Here is a 22,683-nt window from a genome sequence, read left to right as displayed (position 1 = left end):
GTTTTGGCAAGGACAGATGAACTTGGAGCATTGATCTGAATATGGGAATGTGATATAATTGCAATCACAGAGATATGTTTGAAAGAAAGCCAAGATTGGTAATCATTATTCAGGATATAGAAAGCTTCAGGTTGATAGGGAGGTAAGTAAAAGAGAGGACATTGCAACATACAGTAAGACCATGAAATTATCTTAGAGAGCTCTTCTTATGGCTTCTTATTTAGAAATAAAGAGGGAATTACTTAGCCAGGTGCATACTACAGGTAGCGGCAGACAAAGAAGATATGTGGGTAAATTCAGTATAAATGCAATAGGCTATATAGAAGGAGAGTTTAACTCACCCAAATATTGAATGGGTTTGCATCAGTGTGAAAGGCCAGGAGGAGTTAAATTTTAAAGTGGGAAACTTTAAAAAGTGAAATCGCGGAAATTCAGGTCCAATGTGTTCTTGTTAGGGTGAAAGCCAAGGAAGGCAAATCCAACGAGTTCAACGTCAAGGGATATTGTGGGCTTAAGAGTGGATGAAGATATCACTGGCAGGAAAGTGTAAGAAAAAAGTCACAAAGATCCTACAAGTAAATTAAGAGCACAGTGCAAAGAGTGAGGCCCATGATGGTCCAAATTGGCACTGTGTGTGTGGAGCCAGAGGATGTAGGTGAGACCTTACCCGTATTCATAAAGAAGAAAAATATTGCAGTGCCGACTTCAAGGAGGGGGTGCGGAATATTCTAGATCATGTTCTAGGGACATTAAAATGAAAGATGTATTAGATGCCTTAACAAGCACAAAGGCAGATGAATATCCAGGACCGAATGAGATCTGCCACAGGCTACTATGAGAGTCAAGGCAGAAATTGGTGGAGCCATGACAAAGCTTTTTAAAACTTTGCTGACTATGGGCAAGGTGCTAGGTGACTGAACAACAACAAATATGATATTTTTATTCAATAAGGGCAGCAGGAATAAACCAGGTAATTACAGGCAAATGATCTAACAGGATTAATGAACACTTGGAAAGTCAAGTGTTGATCAAGGGTGATATCACTGGGTACATAGAAAAAAAAATCAGGGTAATCAGGCAAAGGCAACATAGTTTTGTGAATGAAGGATCATGTTTGCCTGGTTTTCTGGAGTTCTTTGAAGTACCAACATGTGTGGTGGATAAAGGGGAAGTGGTGGATGCGCTATACTTTAATGTACATATTTGACAAGCAGCCACTTCAAAAGATTAATGTAAAAAATTACAGATTGTGGTACGCAGTACTGTGCAAAAGTCGTACACGCCCAAGACTTTTATATAAATTTTGTTTTTGATGTTTATTTTTTATCTTCTGCATTAGTGTGTCAGTAGAAAAGAGCAAATTTTAGATTTTCAAACATGCATTCTCCAAAAAAAAATTAAGTGTTGGAGAAATTTTTGTACGAGGAAATCTGCAGATGCTGAAATTTCAAGCAACACACATAGAAGTTGCTGGTGAACGCAGCAGGCCAGGCAGCATCTCTAGGAAGAGGTACAGTCGACGTTTCGGGCTGAGACCCTTCGTCAGGACTAACTGAAAGAAGAGCTAGTAAGAGACCCTGACGAAGGGTCTCGGCCCAAAACGTCGACTGTACCGCTTCCTAGAGATGCTGCCTAGCCTGCGGTGTTCACCAGCAACTTTTAGAAATGTTTGTATTTCATTAATGAAAGAAACATATTAAGTAATAGACCACTTTTCAAATAGAAACTTGTATGTATCTAACCCAGTGAAACAAAGATAACAAATGAGTTGATTGAACTAAAGTGATTAGCTAAAACTTAGAGGAATCAAAGTGAGTGAAGGACAACCAACTAAAAGGTGAGGGTGTGGCAGACATGACTGTTCAAATCATCAATTCTGACAAAATGGCACAGCAACAAGACACAAAGCTGTAGTGGAGCGTGTATCAAGCTTCAAATTCCTTGGTGTCCACATTTCCGAGGATCTCACCTGGTCCCTGAACTCCTCCATCCTAATCAAAAAGGCACAACAGCGCCTTTATTTCCTGCAGAGCATCAAGAAAGCTCACCTCTGTCCCAGGATACTGACGGACTTTTACCGCTGTACCATTGAGAGCATACCCACCAACTGCATCTCAGTGTGGTATGGCAATTGTCCCATATCGGACCTCAAAGCACTCCAGCGTGTGGTGAAAACTGCCCAGCGGATTATCGGCACCCAATTGCCCACCATTGAGAATATCTACCATAAACGCTGCTTGGGCAGGGCGAAAAGCATTATCAAGGATGCATCTCACCCTAACCATGGACTTTTTACTCTCCTCCCATCCAGTAGGCACTACAGGAGCCTACCCTCCCACATCAGCAGGCACAGGAAGAGTTTCTTCCCTGAGGCTGTGATCCTGCTGAACCTCACATCACAGCGCTAAACAGTATTGCACCCATATTGTACTGTCTCAGTACTTTCATATTTGTGTGCTGTAGCACTTACTTTTTATTCGCAGTTATTTTGTAAATAACACCATTCTTTGAATTTCTGGTCAGATGCTAATTCCATTTCATTGGCTTTGTATCTGTACTTGGCACAATGACAATAAAGTTGAATCTAATCTAATCTAATCAAAGAAGTTATCCTGCATCAGCAAGATCTCTCCCGAGAAGAAATTTTGCAGCAGACAGGAGTTTCAAAATGTGCTGTCCAAGCTCTTCTGAAGAATCACAAAGAAGCAGGCAAGATTGAGGACCAGAAACACAGAGGCTGTCTACAGAAACTGAGTGCAGCTGATGAGAGATACATCAAACTGACATCCCTTCTAAATCAGAAGTCGTCCCACACTGCTATCAGTTCTGAACTCATAGGAACAAATGGAACCCAAGTACACCCCTCTTCAGTCTGGAGAAGTCTTATCAGAAGTGTTCTTCATGGAAGAGTTGCTGCCAAAAAGCTGTTCCTCTGGAGTGGAAACAAGCCAAGAAATTTACTTACACAGAAAAACACAAGGATTGGGTGCTCAACAGTAGCAGCAAGTGCTCTAAACAAGTCAAAATTTGATTTTTTGTTGGCTCAAACAGGAGGCATTTTGTTCATAGAAGATCTGGAAAGCACTACATGGATGAGTGTCTGCTGCCAACCATGAACATGGCAGAGGTCCCCTGGCTGTATTTGTGCAAATGAAGTTGGTGATCTGGTCAGAATAATGGAATTCTCAGTGCTGAGAAATAGAAGCAGATTCTCATCTGTCACGCAGTACCCATCAGAGAGGCTTCTGATCAGTCCCCACTTCATTCTGCCACAGGATAATGACCCCAAACACTCTTCCAAGGTCATAAAGAACTATCTTTAGCAAAAAGAAGAACAAGGAGTTCTGCAACAGATGGTACGGCTTCCACAGAGCCCTGTTCACATCATTGAGGCTGCCTGAGATAACCTGGAGAGACAGAAGCAATTGAGACAGCCAGTCTTGCACAAGAACTATGGAGGTTGTCCAGGAAGTTTGGAGTAACCTACTAGCCGATTTTCCTATAAGACTGCATGACAGTGTACCTGAGAGGATGGATGCAGGTTTAAAGGCAAAGGGTGGTCACACCAAAAATTGATCTGATTTAGTTTTTTTATTGTTTACTACTGTTATAGTTTTATTGATATTCAGAAACTTTTCATTTATGAAAGCTTCTTCACTTTACAGTACTTTTTTTAACACGTGCCTAAGACTCTTGTACAGTTCTGTAGGAGGTAACAAATTGGCATGGATAAATGATTGATTATCCAACAGGAAGTAGTAGGCAATACCAACCATTTTCTGCTTCAATCACTGTACAACTGGATCAGTTTCTGCACCTCATCTCTTTATAATTTATACAAATGACTCAGTGGAAGGTATTAAAAGTACATTGATAAATTTGCTGATTACATAAAAGAAAGGTGGAAAAGCAAGTTGAGATGAAGACAAGGCTAAAGAAGAAGTTGAGTAGACAAAGATTTGGCAAATGGAGTATTATGGGAGGGAAAATATAAAATGGTCCATTTTTGCAAGAAGATAAAAAAAACCATATCATCTAAATGCTAAGAATTGGAGATTATGCAACAAGGAAAGAGGAGCAGGAGTATGCATACAGCCCTTCAAGCCTGTCCCGCCATTTAATGTGGCTGAGTTACAATGGCCTCAACTCCTCTGGCATATGTCAGAGTGTTTTGAAATACCAAGGGACCAGGGTGGCCTAATGTTTGATTTGCAAAAAGGCTAGCATACAGGCATTAGTGGCTAGGGGCACCAAATACAAGAGTAGAAAGGTTATGTTTCAGCTTTGTAGAGGACTGGCAAAACCACATCTGCACTGCCATGATTTGAACTGGTCTCCTTACTTAAGGAAGAATGTGTTGGAAGTAGCTCAGAAGATTTACTAGAACAATACCTGGAATAAAGAAAAGTTTTAGAAATTTAGAACAGAAGTGATTTTTGAAGATCTTTTCATAGATAATCGTTTTGCAACTTTTGAACAATTGCCTGCAAAGTTTGACCTACCTAATACTCATTTTTTTAGGTATCTTCAATTTAGACATTTTATTAACCTTTTAATTAATACCAAACTTTCCTGAAATGCCCGAAAAAAACATTGTGGACTCGTTTCTTTGTATAAATCCATTGGGTAAGGGTTTAATATCTACTATTCGCAATAAGTTAGCGACCTTGAGGCGTACCCCCTTTGATAAAGTTAGAACTGCCTGAGAGCATGATTTAAATATTTCTCTGTCTGACGAGGTTTGGGATTCAATTCTTAAGTCCGTTAACTCAACCTCTTTATCTGCTCGCCACTGTCTTTTGCAGTTCAAGGTTGTACATAGGGCTCATATGTCTAAAACTAAATTATCACTTCTATTCTGATATTAGTCCCTGTTGTGAATTCATTATTTACTTCTTAATTTGGACATAAAGTTCCATAAGGTGTGGGGACCTTTTCTTGAGAATTTTCATAACTCCTCTTTAGATTAAAGGTTTATCCTCCTTTTTTTTGTATTTCATTCCCTTACTTTCAGCTTTTTTTTCTGGTTAAGTTTTACGGTTTTTTTCATGTGAAATATATTACAGTTTACGTAGTAGGCAATATACTTTTTTAATATTTACAGCTCTGTGGTGGCAAAAGCTCTGTTTAACTTTACATCAAAATGGTTGGCTTGGAGTTGTGCAGTGGGACGGTAGGGAGGATACTAACTTAATACGATTTTATTTTGGGTGCTTTTACTTTACTGTTATGAATTGTATATTAGACATGTTTGTTTTGCACCGTATAAATCTCTTTTTTGCTGGTGAGTTTTTTTCCTGTTGTATTGTAGAAACTCATAAAAAAAAATAATTACAAAAAGAACAGAAGTGATTGAAATATATATTATCCTGAGATCTTGACCGGAAAAAGATTTTTTTTCTCACATGGGACAAACTGGAATTAAGGAGGTCACTGTTTAAAAATTATTAGCTGTCCATTTAAGACAGAAGAGGCAACCTTTTCTCTTGTAAGGTCAAGTGTGTTTGGTACTCTCTTTCTTAAAGAGCAACAGAATCAAATTCTTTTAACTTTCTCTTTTAAAAGACAGAGATATATACGAGGGGTGATTGATAAGTTCGTGGCCTAGGGTAGAAGTCAATTTTAGAAAACCTAGCACATTTATTTTTCCTACATTTACACACTTAGTCCAGCGGTCGTGGAGCATACAGATCTTGGACCTCCACAAAGTGTCCACAGCAGGGGTGATTGTTAAGTTCGTGGCCTAAGGTAGAAGGAGATGAGTTATACAGCTCTCGTTACATGCACATGCAGGTCAACTCTGAGTGATTATGCAGAAAGGTTAGAGTTAATAACTCATCTCCTTCTACCTTAGGCCACAAACTTATCAAACATCCCTCGTATATATCTCTGTCTTTTAAAAGAGAAAGTTAAAAGATTATGAAGACACACAGTCCTCTTTTATTGTCATTTAGTAATGCATACATTAAGAAATGATACAATATTTCCTTCGGTGTGATATCACAAAACACAGGACAGACCAAGACTGAAAAAAAACTAACAAAACCACATAATTATAACATATAGTTACAACAGTGCAACAATACCATAACTTGACGAAGAAGTCCATGAGCACAGTAAAAGTTCAAAGTCTCTCAAATGTCCCACATCTCACGCAGACGGGAGAAGGAAGAAAAACTCTTCCTGCCATACCCGACCACAGTCCGACTCTGATTCATCCAAAAACTTCGCACTCTGATCAGCTCTCCGACACCGAGTACTGAGCGCCATCTCTATCCGAAAGATTCGATCTCCATCTCGGTCGCCAACAGCAGGTAAAGCCGAGGATTTTGAGGCCTTCCCTCCGAAAGATTCCCGACCACGCAGTAACGACAGCAGCGAACGAACTTTTCAGAAATTTTTCCAGATGTTCCTCTGTGCTTTCACGTGCATCTCCATCAAATCAGAATTGTCCAACTTCAAACTTAGTGCATAATCACTCAGAGTTGAACTGTATGTGCATGTAACGAGAGCTGTATAACTCATCTCCTTCTACCTCAGGCCATGAACGTATCAATCACCCCTGCTGTGGACACTTTCTGGAGGTGCAAGATCCGTATGCTCCACGACTGCTGGACTAAGTGTGTAAATGTAGGAGGGGATTATGTCGAAAAATAAATATGCTAGGTTTTCAAAAATTGACCCCTCCTACCTTAGGCCACAAACTTATCAATCACTCCTCATACATACTTGATAAGCAGGGGAGCAAAATGTTTCCACAGGTAAACAGGACTAAAGAACTGAGGTTACAATCAGATTAGCGGTGAGTTTGTTAAATCATGAAAGGAACCTGAGGACTGTGGCCTACCGCTGTTCCCAACAGGCATTTTCCTAAATGCCCAATAGATTAACTACTTGCTTCTTGTCCATTTCAACAGTTTGACTGAGTCATGCATTTCAAATTCATCTTTTTTTTCCCTCTCCAAGTGATTTTTAGATTGATACGCAGGTTAAAACTCTCTGCTCCAGCAACTTTCATGGCCTGGCATATCTTGAATCATAGATCAGATCTATACTAATTAACTATATCTAACCAGCACCTAAAATCAACTACAATCTGTAATTAACCTATAGGTAATAAACCCAACATAGTCATAGTCAAACTTTATGACTTTGTGGCTCTATAAGGCACTAGTGAGACCTCACTTGGAGTACTGTGGGCAGTTTTGGTCTCCTTATTTAAGAAAGGATGTGCTGACGTTGGAGAGGGTACAGAGAAGATTCACTAGAATGATTCCAGGAATAAGAGGGTTAACATGTGAGGAACGTTTGTCCGCTCTTGGACTGTATTCCTTAGAGTTTAGAAGAATGAGGGGAGACCTCATAGAAACATTTCGAATGTTGAAAGGCATGGACAGAGTGGATGTGGCAAAGTTGTTTCCCATGATGGGGGAGTCTAGTACAAGAGGGCATGACTTAAGGATTGAAGGGCGCCCATTCAGAACAGAAATGCGAAGAAATTTTTTTAGTCAGAGGGTGGTGAATCTATGGAATTTGTTGCCACGGGCAGCAGTGGAGGCCAAGTCATTGGGTGTATTTAAGGCAGAGATTGATAGGTATCTGAGTAGCCAGGACATCAAAGGTTGAAGGCAGGGGAGTGGGACTAAATGGAAGAATGAATCAGCTCATGATAAAATGGCGGAGCAGACTCGATGGGCCGAATGGCCGACTTCTGCTCCTTTGTCTCATGGTCTTTATTGATCCCAGGGGAAATTGGTTTTCGTTACAGTTGCACCATAAATAATTAAATAGTAATAAAACCATAAATAATTAAATAGTAATATGTAAATTATGCCAGGAAATAAGTCCAGAACCAGCCTATTGGCTCAGGGTGTCTGACCCTCCAAGGGAGGAGTTGTAAAGTTTGATGGCCACAGGCAGAAATGATTTCCTATGACGCTCTGTGTTGCACCTCGGTGGAATGAGTCTCTGGCTGAATGTACTCCTGTGCCCAACCAGTCCATTATGTAGTGGATGGGAGACATTGTCCAAGATGGCATGCAACTTGGACAGCATCCTCTTTTCAGACACCACCGTCAGAGAATCCAGTTCCATCCGCACAACATCACTGGCCTTACAAATGAAATTTCAGTGAAATTTCTGTGATCGCAGCCAGCAATTCTGACTTAGGGAAACTTGGGGTTACCTACAATTCTCAGAACTCTTACGTGATTCAGAATTGTCTAAGTTCTCAAAGAATATTTCTCCTGCTCAGAGGGCAATTTCTATGGTGCAGATTTTCTGTGTCCAGCACCAGTCAGGCTCCAAGGATGGCAAAGAGGATAATTTTAACATATACTTTTATTTTTTAATAAAATGTCGTACATAAATTTTCTGAGACACTCAAATTCTCAAAGATGTAAATGCATACTAGAAATATCCTATATTAATGACCAAAACATCAATACAATTTTACCTCATCTGTTCAGAAATCAATAATTAATCTTTTCACAAATCCTGCACCATCATTCTTTGTTGTTTAATCATCACCTTCAACACTATCCAAGTCCTTACAATTCTGTTTTTTGCCTACCTCCCTCCATTTTCCTGACTACTACACTTGCTTAAAAACCTATGACATGTCAAACTTTATTTTCCTGAAAATCTAATTTAAGACACAAACCTGAAACATTAATGCTCTGCAGAGGCAGCACTTTCTGATTTGATTTCAATTTCACTTGCCCACAATGCTAACTTTAAGAATTTTATAAGCTCTGGTTGATATCAACATGATTAAAAAGTAGAGCCTACCAGATGCATGGTGAAGAACTGCAGTACATCTCCTTGGGACTGCCATTCTGTGGCAACTGCGATTGCCAGAGCTTCACTGGGAACCGTGAACAACTTGCCCTGAGGAGTCTTCAGCTTCCTGCGGTCAAGATTTATCTCAAATGTACCTCCTGTGACATGCAGAGAAAAAAAGGGCCTTACAAATAGTGGCCTCCAAGCAATGGGGCAGTTTACACTTTAATCAAGAACTTTCAATGCTGCTTGAAGAGAGTCTGGTCAGCACAAGAATTTCATATTGGCATTGCCAATCCATGAGACATGCACTTTAACAAATTAATAAATACACAAACCGCAACAAGGGCAGCACAAATTCCATACAATCATATACAAAATTATTTTCCAAATTATTTTATTTGTTGGCACAGATTATGTTTAAATTGACCAAACATTAAAACAGTTTGCATTTATTTTAATAATATAACGCTGTACAATGAACATGAACTATTTTAGAAGACTAGAAATACAAATAAGACCATAAGACATAGGAGCAGAATTAGGCCATCTTGCTCATTGAGTCTGTTCTGCCATTTCATCATGGTTGATCCTTTTTTCCTATCTCCTCCACCTCAGTTCCTGGCCTTCTCCCTGCAACCTTTGTTGCCATGTCCAAACAAGAACCTCTGCCTTAAATACACCCAATGAACTGGCCTTCACAGCTGCATGTGGCAACAAATTCCACAAATTCACCACAATTTGGCCAAAGAAAGTTCTCTGCATCTCTGTTTTGAAAGGGGGTCCCTCTATCCCGAGGCTATGCCCTCTTGTCTTAGACTCTCTCACCATGGGAAACATCCTTTCCACATCTAGTTTGTCTAGGCCTTTCAACATTCGAAAGGTTTCAATGAGATCCCCCCCCCCGCAACCTTCTGAATTCCAGTGAGTACAGACCCAGAGCTATCAAACATTCCTCATATGATAACCCTTTCATTCCTGGAATCATCCTTGTGAACCTCTTCTGGGTCCTCTCCAATGCCAGCACATGCTTTCTAAGATGAGGAGCCCAAAATTGTTCACAATGCTCAAGGTGAGGCTGCAGCAGTGCCTTATAAAGCCTCAGCATCACATCGCTGCTCTTGTATTCTAGACCTCTTGAAATGAATGCTAACATGGCATTTGCCTTCCTCACCACCAATTCAACCTGCAAGTTAACCTTCAGGGTGTTCTGCACAAGGACTCCCAAGTCCCTCTGCATCTCAGATTCCTGGGTTTTCTCATTTAGAAAATAGTCTGCACATTTAGTTCTACCTCCAAAGTGCATGACCTTGCATTTTCCAACATTCTATTTCATTTGCCACTTTCTTGCCCATTCTCCTAATCTGTCCAAGTCCTTCTACATCCTACCTATTTCCTTAACACTACCTGCCCCTCCACCAATCTTCGTATCATCTGCAAACATGACAACAAAGCCATCTATTACATCATCTAAATCATTTATATACAGCATAAAAAGAAGTGGTCCCAACAATGACCCCTATGGAACACCACAAGTCACTGGCAGCCAACCAGTAAAGGATACTTTTATTCCCACTCCTACCAATCAGCCAATGTTGTAGTCATGTTAGTAACTTTCCTGTAATATCAGGGGCCCTTAACCTGGTAAGCAACCTCACGTGTGGCATCTTGTCAAAGGCCTTCTGAAAGTCCAAATATACAACATCCACTGCATCCCCTTTATCTGTCCTACTTGTAATCTCCTCAAAGAATTCCAACAGGTTCGTCAGGCAGGATTTTCCCTGTACTCCATCACCTTGTCCTTAACAACTGACTCCAACATCTTCCCATGTTTCCATTCGGTCAAGTATATAAATCCATTCAGTCTTGTAGCAGTTTACGTTTACAAAGCATCAAGTATGACCAAAGCCTTCAGTTAAAACTTCTCCTCTGAAATAGACTCTCTGTCTGGATTTACATCACAGAGCAGAAATGTTTCCACAATCCTTAAAGTTGGAGCAAAGTTATAGAAATCTTACATTGGCAATGTTCACAAAAGACCTAATATCTATCAGCACCTACCACAACAGAAGCTGCATTTTCAGAGAGCTTTCACAACTTCAAGATTACTCACAGTTTATTACATTTCTAATATTGCTGAAGTTTCAAGATTGAAAACAAAACAAACAGATTTAGAACAGTGTGCAAATTAAAGGGGAATTTCCACGGCAGGTTGTATAATTCTCAGGTAGCTGTTACCTATTATCCTCTTGATGTGTTTGATGGTGTTTTTATTGAAGAAACCATTATATTTTACAGCAGTAAGTTTTGACCAATGCACAGATGGTAGTTACGGTCCATCAAAAGTGGAAAGAGTAGAGATTCTGAGTACCAATCAACTGGGTTGCTTGATGCTTAAGGTTGGACTTTTTCAATGTCGTCAGAGCTGCATATACGCAATAACTGGATTACACAAAAAAAAAACCCAGAAAATACTTCAAAAGCATAGATCAGGCAGCATCTGTGTCAGAAACAAAATGGATCATACCCTTGACTTACACTTGGAGATAGTGGAAAGTTTTTAAGGAGTTAGGAAATAAGTCACCAAAATGAAACCCAGTTTTGATCTTCCAGTCAATGGTCCAGCTAAATTTCGGGTCAATAATGACTGTTGAGCATGTCAGTATGGGGGCCCAGTGAAAATACTCCCACTGAACAGTTGTCGCCTGTGTTCTCTTTTTGAAAATAGTCAGCTTCTATGGAGTTGATGAACCAAAGAGAATAAAACTATTAAAATTTTTAGAAAATTATCTTGATTTACAAATATCTTACCTTCCCCTTGTGAAATGCTTACGTTCTCATAAAATTTCTTCCGTTCTACAAAAAAAGACAATTTTTTTTTCTTATGAACAAAGTCTGCTGCAAACTTGTAAGAAACAGTTAGCAGTTAACTTCCACCCCCCCCCCACTTCTTATCAAGGATCAACCTACTTCTGCCTTAAGAATATTTAAACCCTCCATTTCTGTCATTGTTCGATGAAGTGGCCCAGAGCTTCAAAAGACAAATCCACCTCAGCTCTCCCCTAAGTTGGTGACACTGTATTTTTCAGCAGTGACCCCTGATCAGAAACAGGTTTGATATCACTAAATTCTATGACGTGAAGTTTGTTTTGCAGGAGCAACACAGTACAAAAACATATTATTACCAATGACAAAAATATATAAGTTGCACAAAAAAGGAATAACAAGGCAGTGTTCATGAGCTTACATTCAGCCAGTCAAAACACCAGGGTTCTTATACTGCCTCTCACTCATCTAAACTCCAATGCATATAAGCCTGACCCATCTAACCTTTCAATGACAACTTGCTCATGCCAGGCATTAGTCTAGCTTTGCAGTTTAATTTTAGAAACAGAAGAATACCATTTAACCACTTGAACTGCTCCAACATGACTGATCTTTTACCTCAGTGCCACTTTTCTATATTAATCTCATACACTTGATATCCAAAAACGTACTGATCTCCACCCTGAATACACTCAGTAACTGAGCTTCTGATATACTGAACTCCAAAAATTTACTACCTTCAAGGTGAAGAGATACCTTTTCATCAAGATCATGAATGACCACTTTCTTAACGTGAGACTGAGGGCTCCGGCTCCAAGTACACCAAAGCAGCAAAATATCCCGGCACGGAGACACTCTTTAATGTGGCAGCACTCTCTCTTGCCACAGGACAATCATCCCCCACCCCCAGTAATGAACCTGGTGAATCTTCCTCACTATTCCCTTTTTTAAAAAAATCAGTACTACCACTCTCCTTCCATTTGCCCATTTCTCCTACAAGTTAATTATCTTGGTACATCATATTCATTTTACAATAGTGCTTCTGTAATGGCTATTATAGCCTCCCTTACCATTATCTAGTTTAAAGTATTAGTTACAGGCTATCTTATTTGATTTACATACAAGCAACAATGACTTACTGGGACTTTTCACTGTTCTGAACTCCGCTTCAGAGGAATATGGCAAGATCAGTTTGCTGAAGTAACAACAGTGTGACTTGTCACTTACAACAATGCAGAAAGACAATCAACATCGATCAGTTGCTCAATTGTCTTAGCATCTTCAATCTTCCTCACAAATACAATCTTCATAATGATGCATTTAGTTATATGTTAAATACACAGGAAGTTATGTATAAACATGCCCCTTAGTAACATTATACAGATTAACATTTTATGAGTTTGTACAGCAAAATAAAACATAACTATGAATCATGCACAGTTCAGGAGACTAATTCCAACAAAGTATTTATAAATTGCCTTTCATAAATTCAAAGAACATTTAACTTTATCAAGTCTACATTTGACAAACACAACTGTCCAGATTAATTCCACTTTCTATCTTTTCCTCCATTAATTATAGTAAATGAAGTAGCTTAAGTCAAGTCAAGTCAAATCAAATTTACTTATAAAGCACATTTAAAAAACAACCCACGTTGACTAAAGTGCTGTACAGATCAGAGCAGACAGCTGAAATCACAAATACAAGAAACACAGACATAACCAACAAGGCAAACAACTTATAGGCACAAAAGAAACAACACAAAGGCCTAGGCACAAGCCAAAAATCAACCACATCAGGAGAATTCAAATGCTAGTGAATAAAAGTAAGATTTGAGCCTCGATTTAAAAGAGTCGATGGAGGGGGCAGATCTGATAGAGAGGAGAATGCTGTTCCACAGTCTAGGGGCTACAATAGCAAAGGCACGGTCACCCCTGAGCTTAAGTTTAGATCGCAGGACAGCCAGGAAACCCAAGTCAGCCGACCTGAGGGACCTGGAAGTAGAATAAGGGGTTAGAAGGTCTGTGATATAAGGGGGTGCCAGCCCATTTAGGGCTTTATAAACAAAAAGGAGAACCTTAAAATCAATTCTGAACCACAATGGCAGCCAGTGAAGGGAGGCCAGGATAGGAGTAATATGGTCCCTCTTCCGGCACCTGTCAGGAGCCTGGCTGCTGCGTTCTGGACCAGTTGCAGACGGGACAGGGACGACTGACTAATCGCAGTACACAGGGGATTGGAGTAGTCCAAGTGGGAGGAAATAAGGGCGTGGATGACTTTCTTGAGATCTTTGAAAGAGAGAAACTGCTTGATTTTGGCAATAGTACGAAGCTGGAAAAAAACTGGCTTTTACTACTGCATTAACTTGCTTGTCAAACTTAAAGGTGGAATCAAATATCAGACCAAGGGATTTAACATGGGGTTTGACAAGGGTGGACAGGTTACCAAGACTGTTGGTAATCACTTTGATGGAGTCAGGGGGGCCAAATAGGACAACTTCAGACTTGCCTTCATTCAGCTGTCGGAAGTTTTGTGCCACCTACGCTTTAAGTCCTCCAGGCAGTTCATGAGGCTGGCTAGATTTGACTGGTCGTTTGGTTTCACGGGGAGATAAAGCTGTGTGTCGTCAGCATAACAGTGGAAAGAAATGTCATATTTTTGAATGATTTGGCCGAGGGGAAGCATATATATATATATAGAGAAAAGAATGGGACTTAGGATGGAATCTTGTGGGACCCCGCAGGAAAGACTGGCTGAGGAGAAGAAAATTTGCCTATGTTGACAGAGAAGCTTCTATTTTTGAGGTAAGATATTAAGCAGTTCAAGGCAGTGCCATCAACATCAGCCCCGTACTGGTATTTTAAATGTGATTATATTTTCTACTTATCAATGCCAGGCAGCTAATTTCATATTTCTACTGTGCTCTGGTGGAAAAGCTTTAAGAGAAACATAGACAGCAGAACACGTGTGAATCATTCGTCTTCTAGCCTGATCCGCTATTTAATTTGATCATGTCTAATCCACTATTTCAATACTGTTACTGAATACAAAAGACAACCAATCAATGCCTTCTATGCTTAGAAATTACTTAAAGCTCCTTAGAGTTATGAGCTTTCTGCTATCCCGCAACTTCTGGAGTTCCCAAAACCGTTTACAGTCAAAGGATTGCTTGTTTTAATATTAAGGTTGACCCCCATCCCAAGATTTGTAAGAGGTATCTGGAGATAACAGATGCCTGGTTAGTACAACTGAAATGAGTGTTTAAAATGTTAGCCAATATACACACACCACGATCCTACTGACAGCAATGCATTAATAACACACTAATTTTACTATCATGCTTATTAAAGAATATCGTGGCCAAAACGCTCGAGAGAACACGCCCATCCTTTCTGAAGAACATGCTGTGGGATATTCTACATCCACCTCTCGGATACTGCAAAAACGCCTCAGCCACAGTGGAAAGACAACACAGTTTGCGTCCAACCACTCAGAATGGAACCTGAACTCCAAAACCATGTACCAAGAGATGCTCGGCCCATTTCTTAGTCCTGTTTTAAGCACCAGATCATCGCTGCCGCTCACCTGCTGCCAGGTATCGTCGCCTGCACTCCACTCTGCAAACAAGCCCGAATCTGAGGGCGGCCGGAGCCCGGGCCCAGCAGCGAGCCAACATCCTCGCTGTAAGTATCAATATCTCTCACATCAATCACATCCCCTCCCGGGCGCCGCCATTTTCCCAACCTTTCACCTCCACAATCAAACACCGCCCATTTCGTCATCAAGCAATTGAATGACATTTCTGTTATCCAATCACAGCACAATCTTTGGGTATCCATCACACCCTCTGGGAGGCGGGATACTTTCCAACCCTGTTTGTAAGATGTTGTGTTTTAATCGGGAATAGAAAGAGAATAGTGTCCCTCATTTAGATGTCCATTTGTTGTTTTTGGTGTGGCTGCTGTACCCTGTAAACCCAAGAGGTGCTGGGAGCCGGGGTCTTGTGTTTTTCCAAGTGTGCTGAAGGATGGGTCAGGTCATGTCGCCACTGAACTGACCCGTACAGTTAGGTTGCCAACTATCTCACTCCCAAATAAGGGACAAAAGGTGGCGTGCCGCGGCGGTGTGGGTATGGTGTAGGCCGGGATGGAGTGACTGAGGGGGCTGGCAGCTAGCAGATGGTAACAGGGGCCGAGAGAGAGAGAAAACAACAACCCTGACTAGGTAAACAAATCCAATATATGAACCATGTATACATATCTTCAGTGTTATATATGAAATGTAACACCAAACTATAACAGAGCATAATCTGACTACTAGTCAGACATGAAATAACACCAAATTACCCTATCTGTATGTGCCTATAGAGTAGACATATAATCACTTCCTGGCTTTGCTTCATCTCTCCCCTCCAAGTTTCAACTATCGCCTGGTGTTTCTCTCTCCCCTCCCCCCACCTTTCAAATCTACTCCTCAGCTTTTTTTCTCCAGTCCTGCTGAAGGGTTTCAGCCCAAAATGTCGTCTGTACCTTTTTCCACAGATGCTGCCTGGCCTGCTGAGTTCTTCGAGCATTTTGTGTGTGTGGCTCAGATTTCCAGCATCTGCAGACTTTCTCTTGTTTGTGATTTGATCCACGCTTTCTATGCTCACTTTGACCTATAAACATAGAAGCTCCCACATCCCTCGATGATCCTATGATTTCAGTCTCTGAAGCTGACATGCGAGCAGCCCTCAGGAGGGTGAACTGATGAAAAGCATCCAGCCCAAATGGGGTAGAAGGCCAAGTAATAAAGACCTGTGCTGATCAACTGGTCAGAGTGCTCACTGAGATCTTTAACCTCTGGCTTCGGCAGTCTGAGGTACCCACCTGCTTCAATATACTGGTGCCCATAAAGAGTGTGCTAACCCGCTTCAATGACTATCACCCAGCTGCACTTACATCCACAGTGATGAAGTATTCTGAGAGGTTGGTGATGAAACATATCAACTCCTGCCTGAAAAGTGACTCAGTTCTGCTCCAGTTTCCCTACCAGAGCAGCAGATCCACGGTTGATGCCATTACATTGGCTCTTCACTCAACCCTGGAACATCTGGACAGTAAAGACATCAGGATGCTCTTTATGGACTACAGCTCAGCATTCTATATCATCATCCCCAAAAAACTAATCAATAAGCTCCAAGACCTTGGTTCAATACCTCCTTGTGCAATTGGATCCTGTATTTCTTCACTTGCAGACCTCAGTCAGTTTAGATTGGCAACCACATCTCCTCCACGATCTCCATCAGCACAGGTACACCATAACGCTGTGTGCTTAGCCCCTGCTCTACTCTCTTTACACTTATGACTGTGAGGCTAAGCACAACTCCAATGCCATATTCACATTTGCTGATGACACCACTGTCATTGGCCGAATCAAAGATGGTGATGAATCAGCATATAGGAGGGAGATTGAAAATCTGTCAGAGTGGTGCCACAACAACAACCTCATTCTCAAAGTCAGCAAGACCAAGGAGCTGATGATAAACTTATGAGAAGCAAACCAGAGGTCCAGGAGCCAGTCCTCATCAGAAGGTTGGAGGTGGACAGGGTTAGTAACTTTAAAGTCCTAGGTGTTACTATTTCAAATGATCTGTCTTGGGCCCAGCACAAAAGTGCATTTACAAAGAAAGCACAGTGTCGCCTCTACTTCCTTAAGAGCTTGTGGATAATCAGCATGACATCTAAAACACTGACAAACTCCTGTAAATATGTAGTGCAGAGTATACTGACTGGCTGCATCACAGCCTGGTATGGAAACACCAATGCTCTTGGATGGAAAAGCCTACAAAAAGCCCATCATGGGTTAGGGCCTCTCAACCAGTGAGCCATCTACATGATACACTGTCACGAGAAAGCAGCATCCATCATCAGGGTCCTCCACCACCAAGGTCACGCTCTCTTCTCATGCTGCCGTCAGGAAGAAGGTACAAGAGCCTCAGGATTCACACCATCTGGTTCGGGAACACTTATTACCCCTCAACCAACAGGTTCTTGAACCTAACGGGATAACTTCACTCAACTTCACTTACTCCATCATCGAAATGTTCCGACGATCAATGGACTTACTTTCAAGGACTTTTCACCTCATCTTCTCAATATTTATTGTTTATTTACTCATTATTATTTCTTCTTTTTGTATTTGTACTGCTTGTTGTCTTCTGCACTTTGGTTGAACATCCTGGTTGGGTGGTCTTTCATTGATTCCGTTATGGTTAATATTCTAAAGATTAATTATGTCCTCAAGAAAATGAATCTCATGGTTGTATAATTACTTTGATAATAAAGTTTACTTCAAACTTTGAACTTTAAAGTTACAGCCTTCCAATCACAACCCTCAACCATCACAATCTGCCATCTATCTCCATGGTAATTTCAGATCCAGTTTGCCAAACTGCCATGGTTTCAATATTGTTACCCTTACTGCTATCCACATAGACACACTTGGACACCAATTCAAAAACTTCAGGCAGGATATCCCCTTCAATACACACAAAATGCTGGATGAACTCAGCAAGCCAGGCAGCATCTATGAAAAATAGTACAGTCAATGTATCGGGCTGAGACCCTTCATCAGGACATCCCTTCAGCAAAGCTATGCTGACTTTCCTGCCTCTCCAAGCAGAATTGTCCTCATATAATATTTTCAAATCATAATTCTCTCCATGCAGATTTATCCCCATATAGTACTTACAAATAATGTTTCTACTACTAATATTAAACTCACTGGCTTGTAATTGCTGTCCACCAATGTTAGACTCACTGCTTTCTAATCATATGGCACCTCATCAGTGGACAGATAATATCTGAAAATTTCTAATCTCCTCCCTTCCTCTCCTTAGAAGACTGAAACTGGGCCATTCAGATTTTTTCATGTTTAGGTCCAGTAAAATATCCAACATATCCTCCTTTTTTAATCATAATTGTTATCATATTTCACCAGTCCTCTCCCAGAATTATCCAATTACAGTGTCATTGAGGAAAAAGGAAAGATGGTGGACCCTATTGAATGGCACATCAAGCAGGCTGTCAAAGTCATCTGGCATTGTGCGTTGTCACTGGAACTTTCAAACAAGCATCAAGACCTTTGACAGATGGTGATGAGATTGGTCCTGCCTGTCACATCATCCTTGCACAAACCAAGAGTCAGCACTAGCACACATTGCCACTTAGACCAACATCCAACTATTTCTGAAGCATCAGCCTGCCATGGAGTTCAGGAAAGAGAATCAGTTACAGTACTGTGCAAAAGATTTCAAAAAATACTGTTCAAAAATTTTTTGATGAGGTTACTAGGAAAGTTGATGAGGGTAAAGTGGTGGATGTTGTCTATATGGACTTAGGTAAGGCCTTTGACAAGGTTCCACACGGAAGGTTAGTTAGGAAGGTTCAATCGTTAGGTATTAATATCGAAGTAGTAAAATGGATTCAACAGTGGCTGGATGGGAGATGCCAGAGAGTAGTGGTGGATAACTGTTTGTCAGGTTGGAGGCTGGTGACTAGTGGTGTGATTCAGGGATCTGTACTGGGTCCAATGTTGTTTGTCATATACATTAATGATCTGGATGTTGGGGTGATAAATTGGATGAGTAAGTATGCAGATGATACTAAGCTTGGTGGCGTTGTGGATAATGAAGTAGTTTTCAAAGCTTGCAGAGAAATTTAGACCACTTAGAAGAGTGGGCTGAAAGATGGCATATGGAGTTTAATGCTGATAAGTGTGAGGTGCTACATTTTGGTAGGACTAATCAAAATAGGACATACATGGTAAATCGTAGGGCATTGAAGAATGCAGTAGAACAGAGGGATCTAGGAATAATGTTCCCTGAAGGTGGAATCTCATGTGGATAGGGTGGTGAAGAAAGCTTTTGGTATGCTGACCTTTATAAATCAGAGCATTGAGTATAGGAGTTGGGATGTAATGTTAAAATTGTACAAGGCATTGGTGAGGCCAAATTTGGAGTATTGTGTACAGTTTTGGTCACCGAATTATAGGAAAGATGTCAACAAAATAGAGAGAGTACAGAGAGGATTTACTAGAATGTTACCAGGGTTTCAGCATCTGAGTTACAGGGGAAGGTTGAACAAGTTGGGTCTTTATTCTTTGGAGCGTAGAAGGTTGAGGAGGGACTTGAGAGAGGTATTTAAAATTATTAGGGGGATAGATAGAGTTGACGTGGATAGGCTTTTTTCATTGAAAGTAGGGGAGATTCAAACAAGAGGACGTGAGTTGAGAGTTAGGGGGCAAAAGTTTAGGAGTAATACGAGGGGGAACTTCTTTATTCAGAAAGTGGTAGCTGTGTGGAACGAGCTTCCAATAGAAGTGGTAGAGGCAGGCTCCATATTGTCATTTAAAGTAAACTTGGATAGCTATATGGACAGGAAAGGAATGGAGGGTTATGGGCTGAGTGCAGGTCGGTGGGACTAGGTGAGAGAAAGCATTCGGCACAGACTAGAAGGGCTGAGATGGCCTGTTTCCGTGCTGTAATTGTTATATGGTTATATGAAAGACTTGGCCACATATATATAGCTAGGGTGCACAGTACTGGTGTAATTTTATGTATTGCACTGTACTGCTGCCAGAAAAAAAACACAAATTTCAGTGAGTGAAATGTGAGTGATGATAAACTTGATTCTGATGTGGGTCTCCATTGTGGATTGAGAGTGGGAAGGGGGCAGGGAGAGGGGAATCATGGTTGGGAAAAGGGTAGGGAGAGGGGAGGGAGCAGGAAGCACCAGACAGACATTGTGTAATGATCAATAAACTAACTGTTTAGAATCAAGTTACCTAGCCTAGTGTCTCAGGGCAGGTGTGTCTGCACCTGTACCACCGCCCCCCCCCCACCCTGGCACTCCTTTTCTGCCACCTGACCCTTCACTTACTGCGGCACCACCTGTCCTTACACTTCCTGCGGTGCCACCTGTCCCTACACTTCCTGTGGTGCTCCATCCTCGCCTCTGATCTGGGCCGACATTTATGTGCCGCTCGGCACGTAACTTATTAGCTTGTTTATTTCAGCTTTTTTTCTTAAAGATGTGCTGGGTGCGTTCTGACTGCCGCTGCACCACTGCATTCTTTGCGACTCGGTATCGGTCCACTGCCCGGAGGTTGGGGACCACTGATCTACTGCACATGGACTGAAAATGGCAACACGTGAATCTACGGCACACGGACTGATGGTGTTGGCCTCAAGTTGACAGGGCAGGTGACAAAATTATCTAGAACACTGGATGATTCCTTTTCAGGCTATTTACCGACGTCCACAGGCCCACATACCCTGAAAGCAACAATGTTGTGTCATAGACTAAGCAGTGCTGCAGGGAAACGGGTGATGCTGGGTGGGGGAGACCAAAGCAGGTGAGGAGTATAAGACTAATTTACTCTCTCACCTAAGACTGGACCTTCCTCTGCAAGCTCATACTGTCCCATTGCCCACAGCATTTCCTCAGAGACCTGTCAATTTGTCCAGCCACTGTCCTAAGAAGCTTACGTTCAGCAACACGTTCGCTGAAGAAATTGCACAAAGCGGTAGCGTGGGTGAGGTATCATGGAGCTGGAGAATGAGGGAGGTCTTAGGGAGGACTTCAGAGAAGGAAAAGGTAAAGGTGATGAAAAGTAGATAGATGAAGGAAAGAGAGGGATGGAGGGGGGTCCTAATGTGGGGACCCAGCTCCAAGATGAAAGAAAGTATGGAGGAGAGTATGAGCTGGGGGAAAGTATTTCAAGAAAATTGGGAGGAGGACATGGACTATGGGAGCATGGAAGAAATAAATAACTCAAGGATGGAGCAGATTGATGGAGTGAAAAGTCAAGGAAAGGATGGGAGGACGTAGGGTGGTCAGGATCAAAGGGGAGGCAATGGACAAGGGAACAATGCTTGGCCACGTCCTTTGGACTGTGTACATGCATATCTACATGTCCACATCTGCATTCTTGTTAATGTACCTTCAGCAGAACATGATCTCCAGTAGGCTTGAACCCTCTTGCCTTTGGATCAAGACCATGTAGATACATGAAAATTGGTGGTGGTGTGAATACCTTACATTGTAGGTAAGTTGGAAAGTTGGTGATCAGCATGTTCCTCAGTTTATCAAAATGAAAGACCACATGACAGTCTGTACTGACTATGCCTTGACTTTTGGTCTGACTATTACCTCAACCACTCTGCAACTCCATCAACTTTGTCCCGAGATAATGAGGGCAACAGAAAAGTTACCTTGAGAAAAAGAAACTGATCTAGAAGTACCTGAAATCCAGGTCCAACAGTAAACCTGCTGCCTAAAGAATAGATGGTGAGTGGATGAATTCAGGAGATCCATGGTAACATGCAAAGATTCTTCTGTGCTGTCAGAACCAGCCATGCCCAACTAACCCAAGATCCAAGAAAGAAATGTATTTATCAAAATTATAACCAATTAACATTCTGTGGAAGAAACACTTCAAAAAGTGATTAGCCAAGAGTCTGCTCTGGACATTGATGTCCCTGATTCTATTCTACAGCAAACTATTTTGTCCAGCCTTGTCACAATACCTAATCAAAAAAAATCATAAAAAGCATAGGCTAAATTATAACAAAAAATGCCTCAGGAGTAAAACCTTACAGAGATGAATTTCAATAACAAATATTACAACCTCATCTGATTGCAGTAACAACAGGGGTCCTCCTTTCTGTTATCATGGAAAATTAATCACCAAGGTCCTCCTCAAATGCTTCTCTCCAGTGGCCCAAGAGCTGCTCCCAAAGACACAGTGTGCTGCCGCCGATCTAAAAGCAGAGTGCATGTGACTTTCACCAAATGGCAGAAAGAGAAATTCAGGCTGCAAAATTAACCACCATACATGCTCTATGTTTGAGCTTCCAAAAGCGTTTGATGGCATCAGATGAAAAGCCTAAAGACAAGAAGATGTAAGAGCAGAATTAGACTATTCTATCATGACTGATTTATTTTCCCCTTCAACACAATTCTCCTTCCTTGTCCAGGTAACCTTTTACACCCGTACATTTCAAGAAACCTCCCAATAACTTGGGCTCCATGG

The 22,683-nt window shown here is 41.2% G+C and overlaps 1 protein-coding gene across 1 annotated transcript in view; it reads right to left on the bottom strand.

The window, feature by feature from the left end:
- The window catches only part of atpaf2 (ATP synthase mitochondrial F1 complex assembly factor 2), a 43,455-nt gene extending 28,089 nt beyond the window's left edge, over positions 1 to 15,366 (bottom strand). Inside the window, exons 1-3 of the mRNA XM_072269469.1 lie at positions 15,193 to 15,366; positions 11,593 to 11,637; positions 8,791 to 8,939 (exon numbers count right to left, since the gene is read on the bottom strand). Of these exons, the coding sequence (XP_072125570.1) occupies positions 8,791 to 8,939; positions 11,593 to 11,637; positions 15,193 to 15,283 (285 nt within the window). The 5' untranslated portion in view covers positions 15,284 to 15,366. The remainder of the gene's footprint in view (positions 1 to 8,790; positions 8,940 to 11,592; positions 11,638 to 15,192) is intronic.
- Positions 15,367 to 22,683: the final 7,317 nt, after the last annotated feature.

This window comes from Mobula birostris, chromosome 9 (genome assembly GCF_030028105.1).
Source record: "Mobula birostris isolate sMobBir1 chromosome 9, sMobBir1.hap1, whole genome shotgun sequence".
NCBI classification, from domain to species: Eukaryota; Metazoa; Chordata; class Chondrichthyes; order Myliobatiformes; family Myliobatidae; genus Mobula; species Mobula birostris.
Note: the sequence above shows the minus strand (reverse complement) of the source record. Positions and strands in the feature narration are given on the sequence as shown.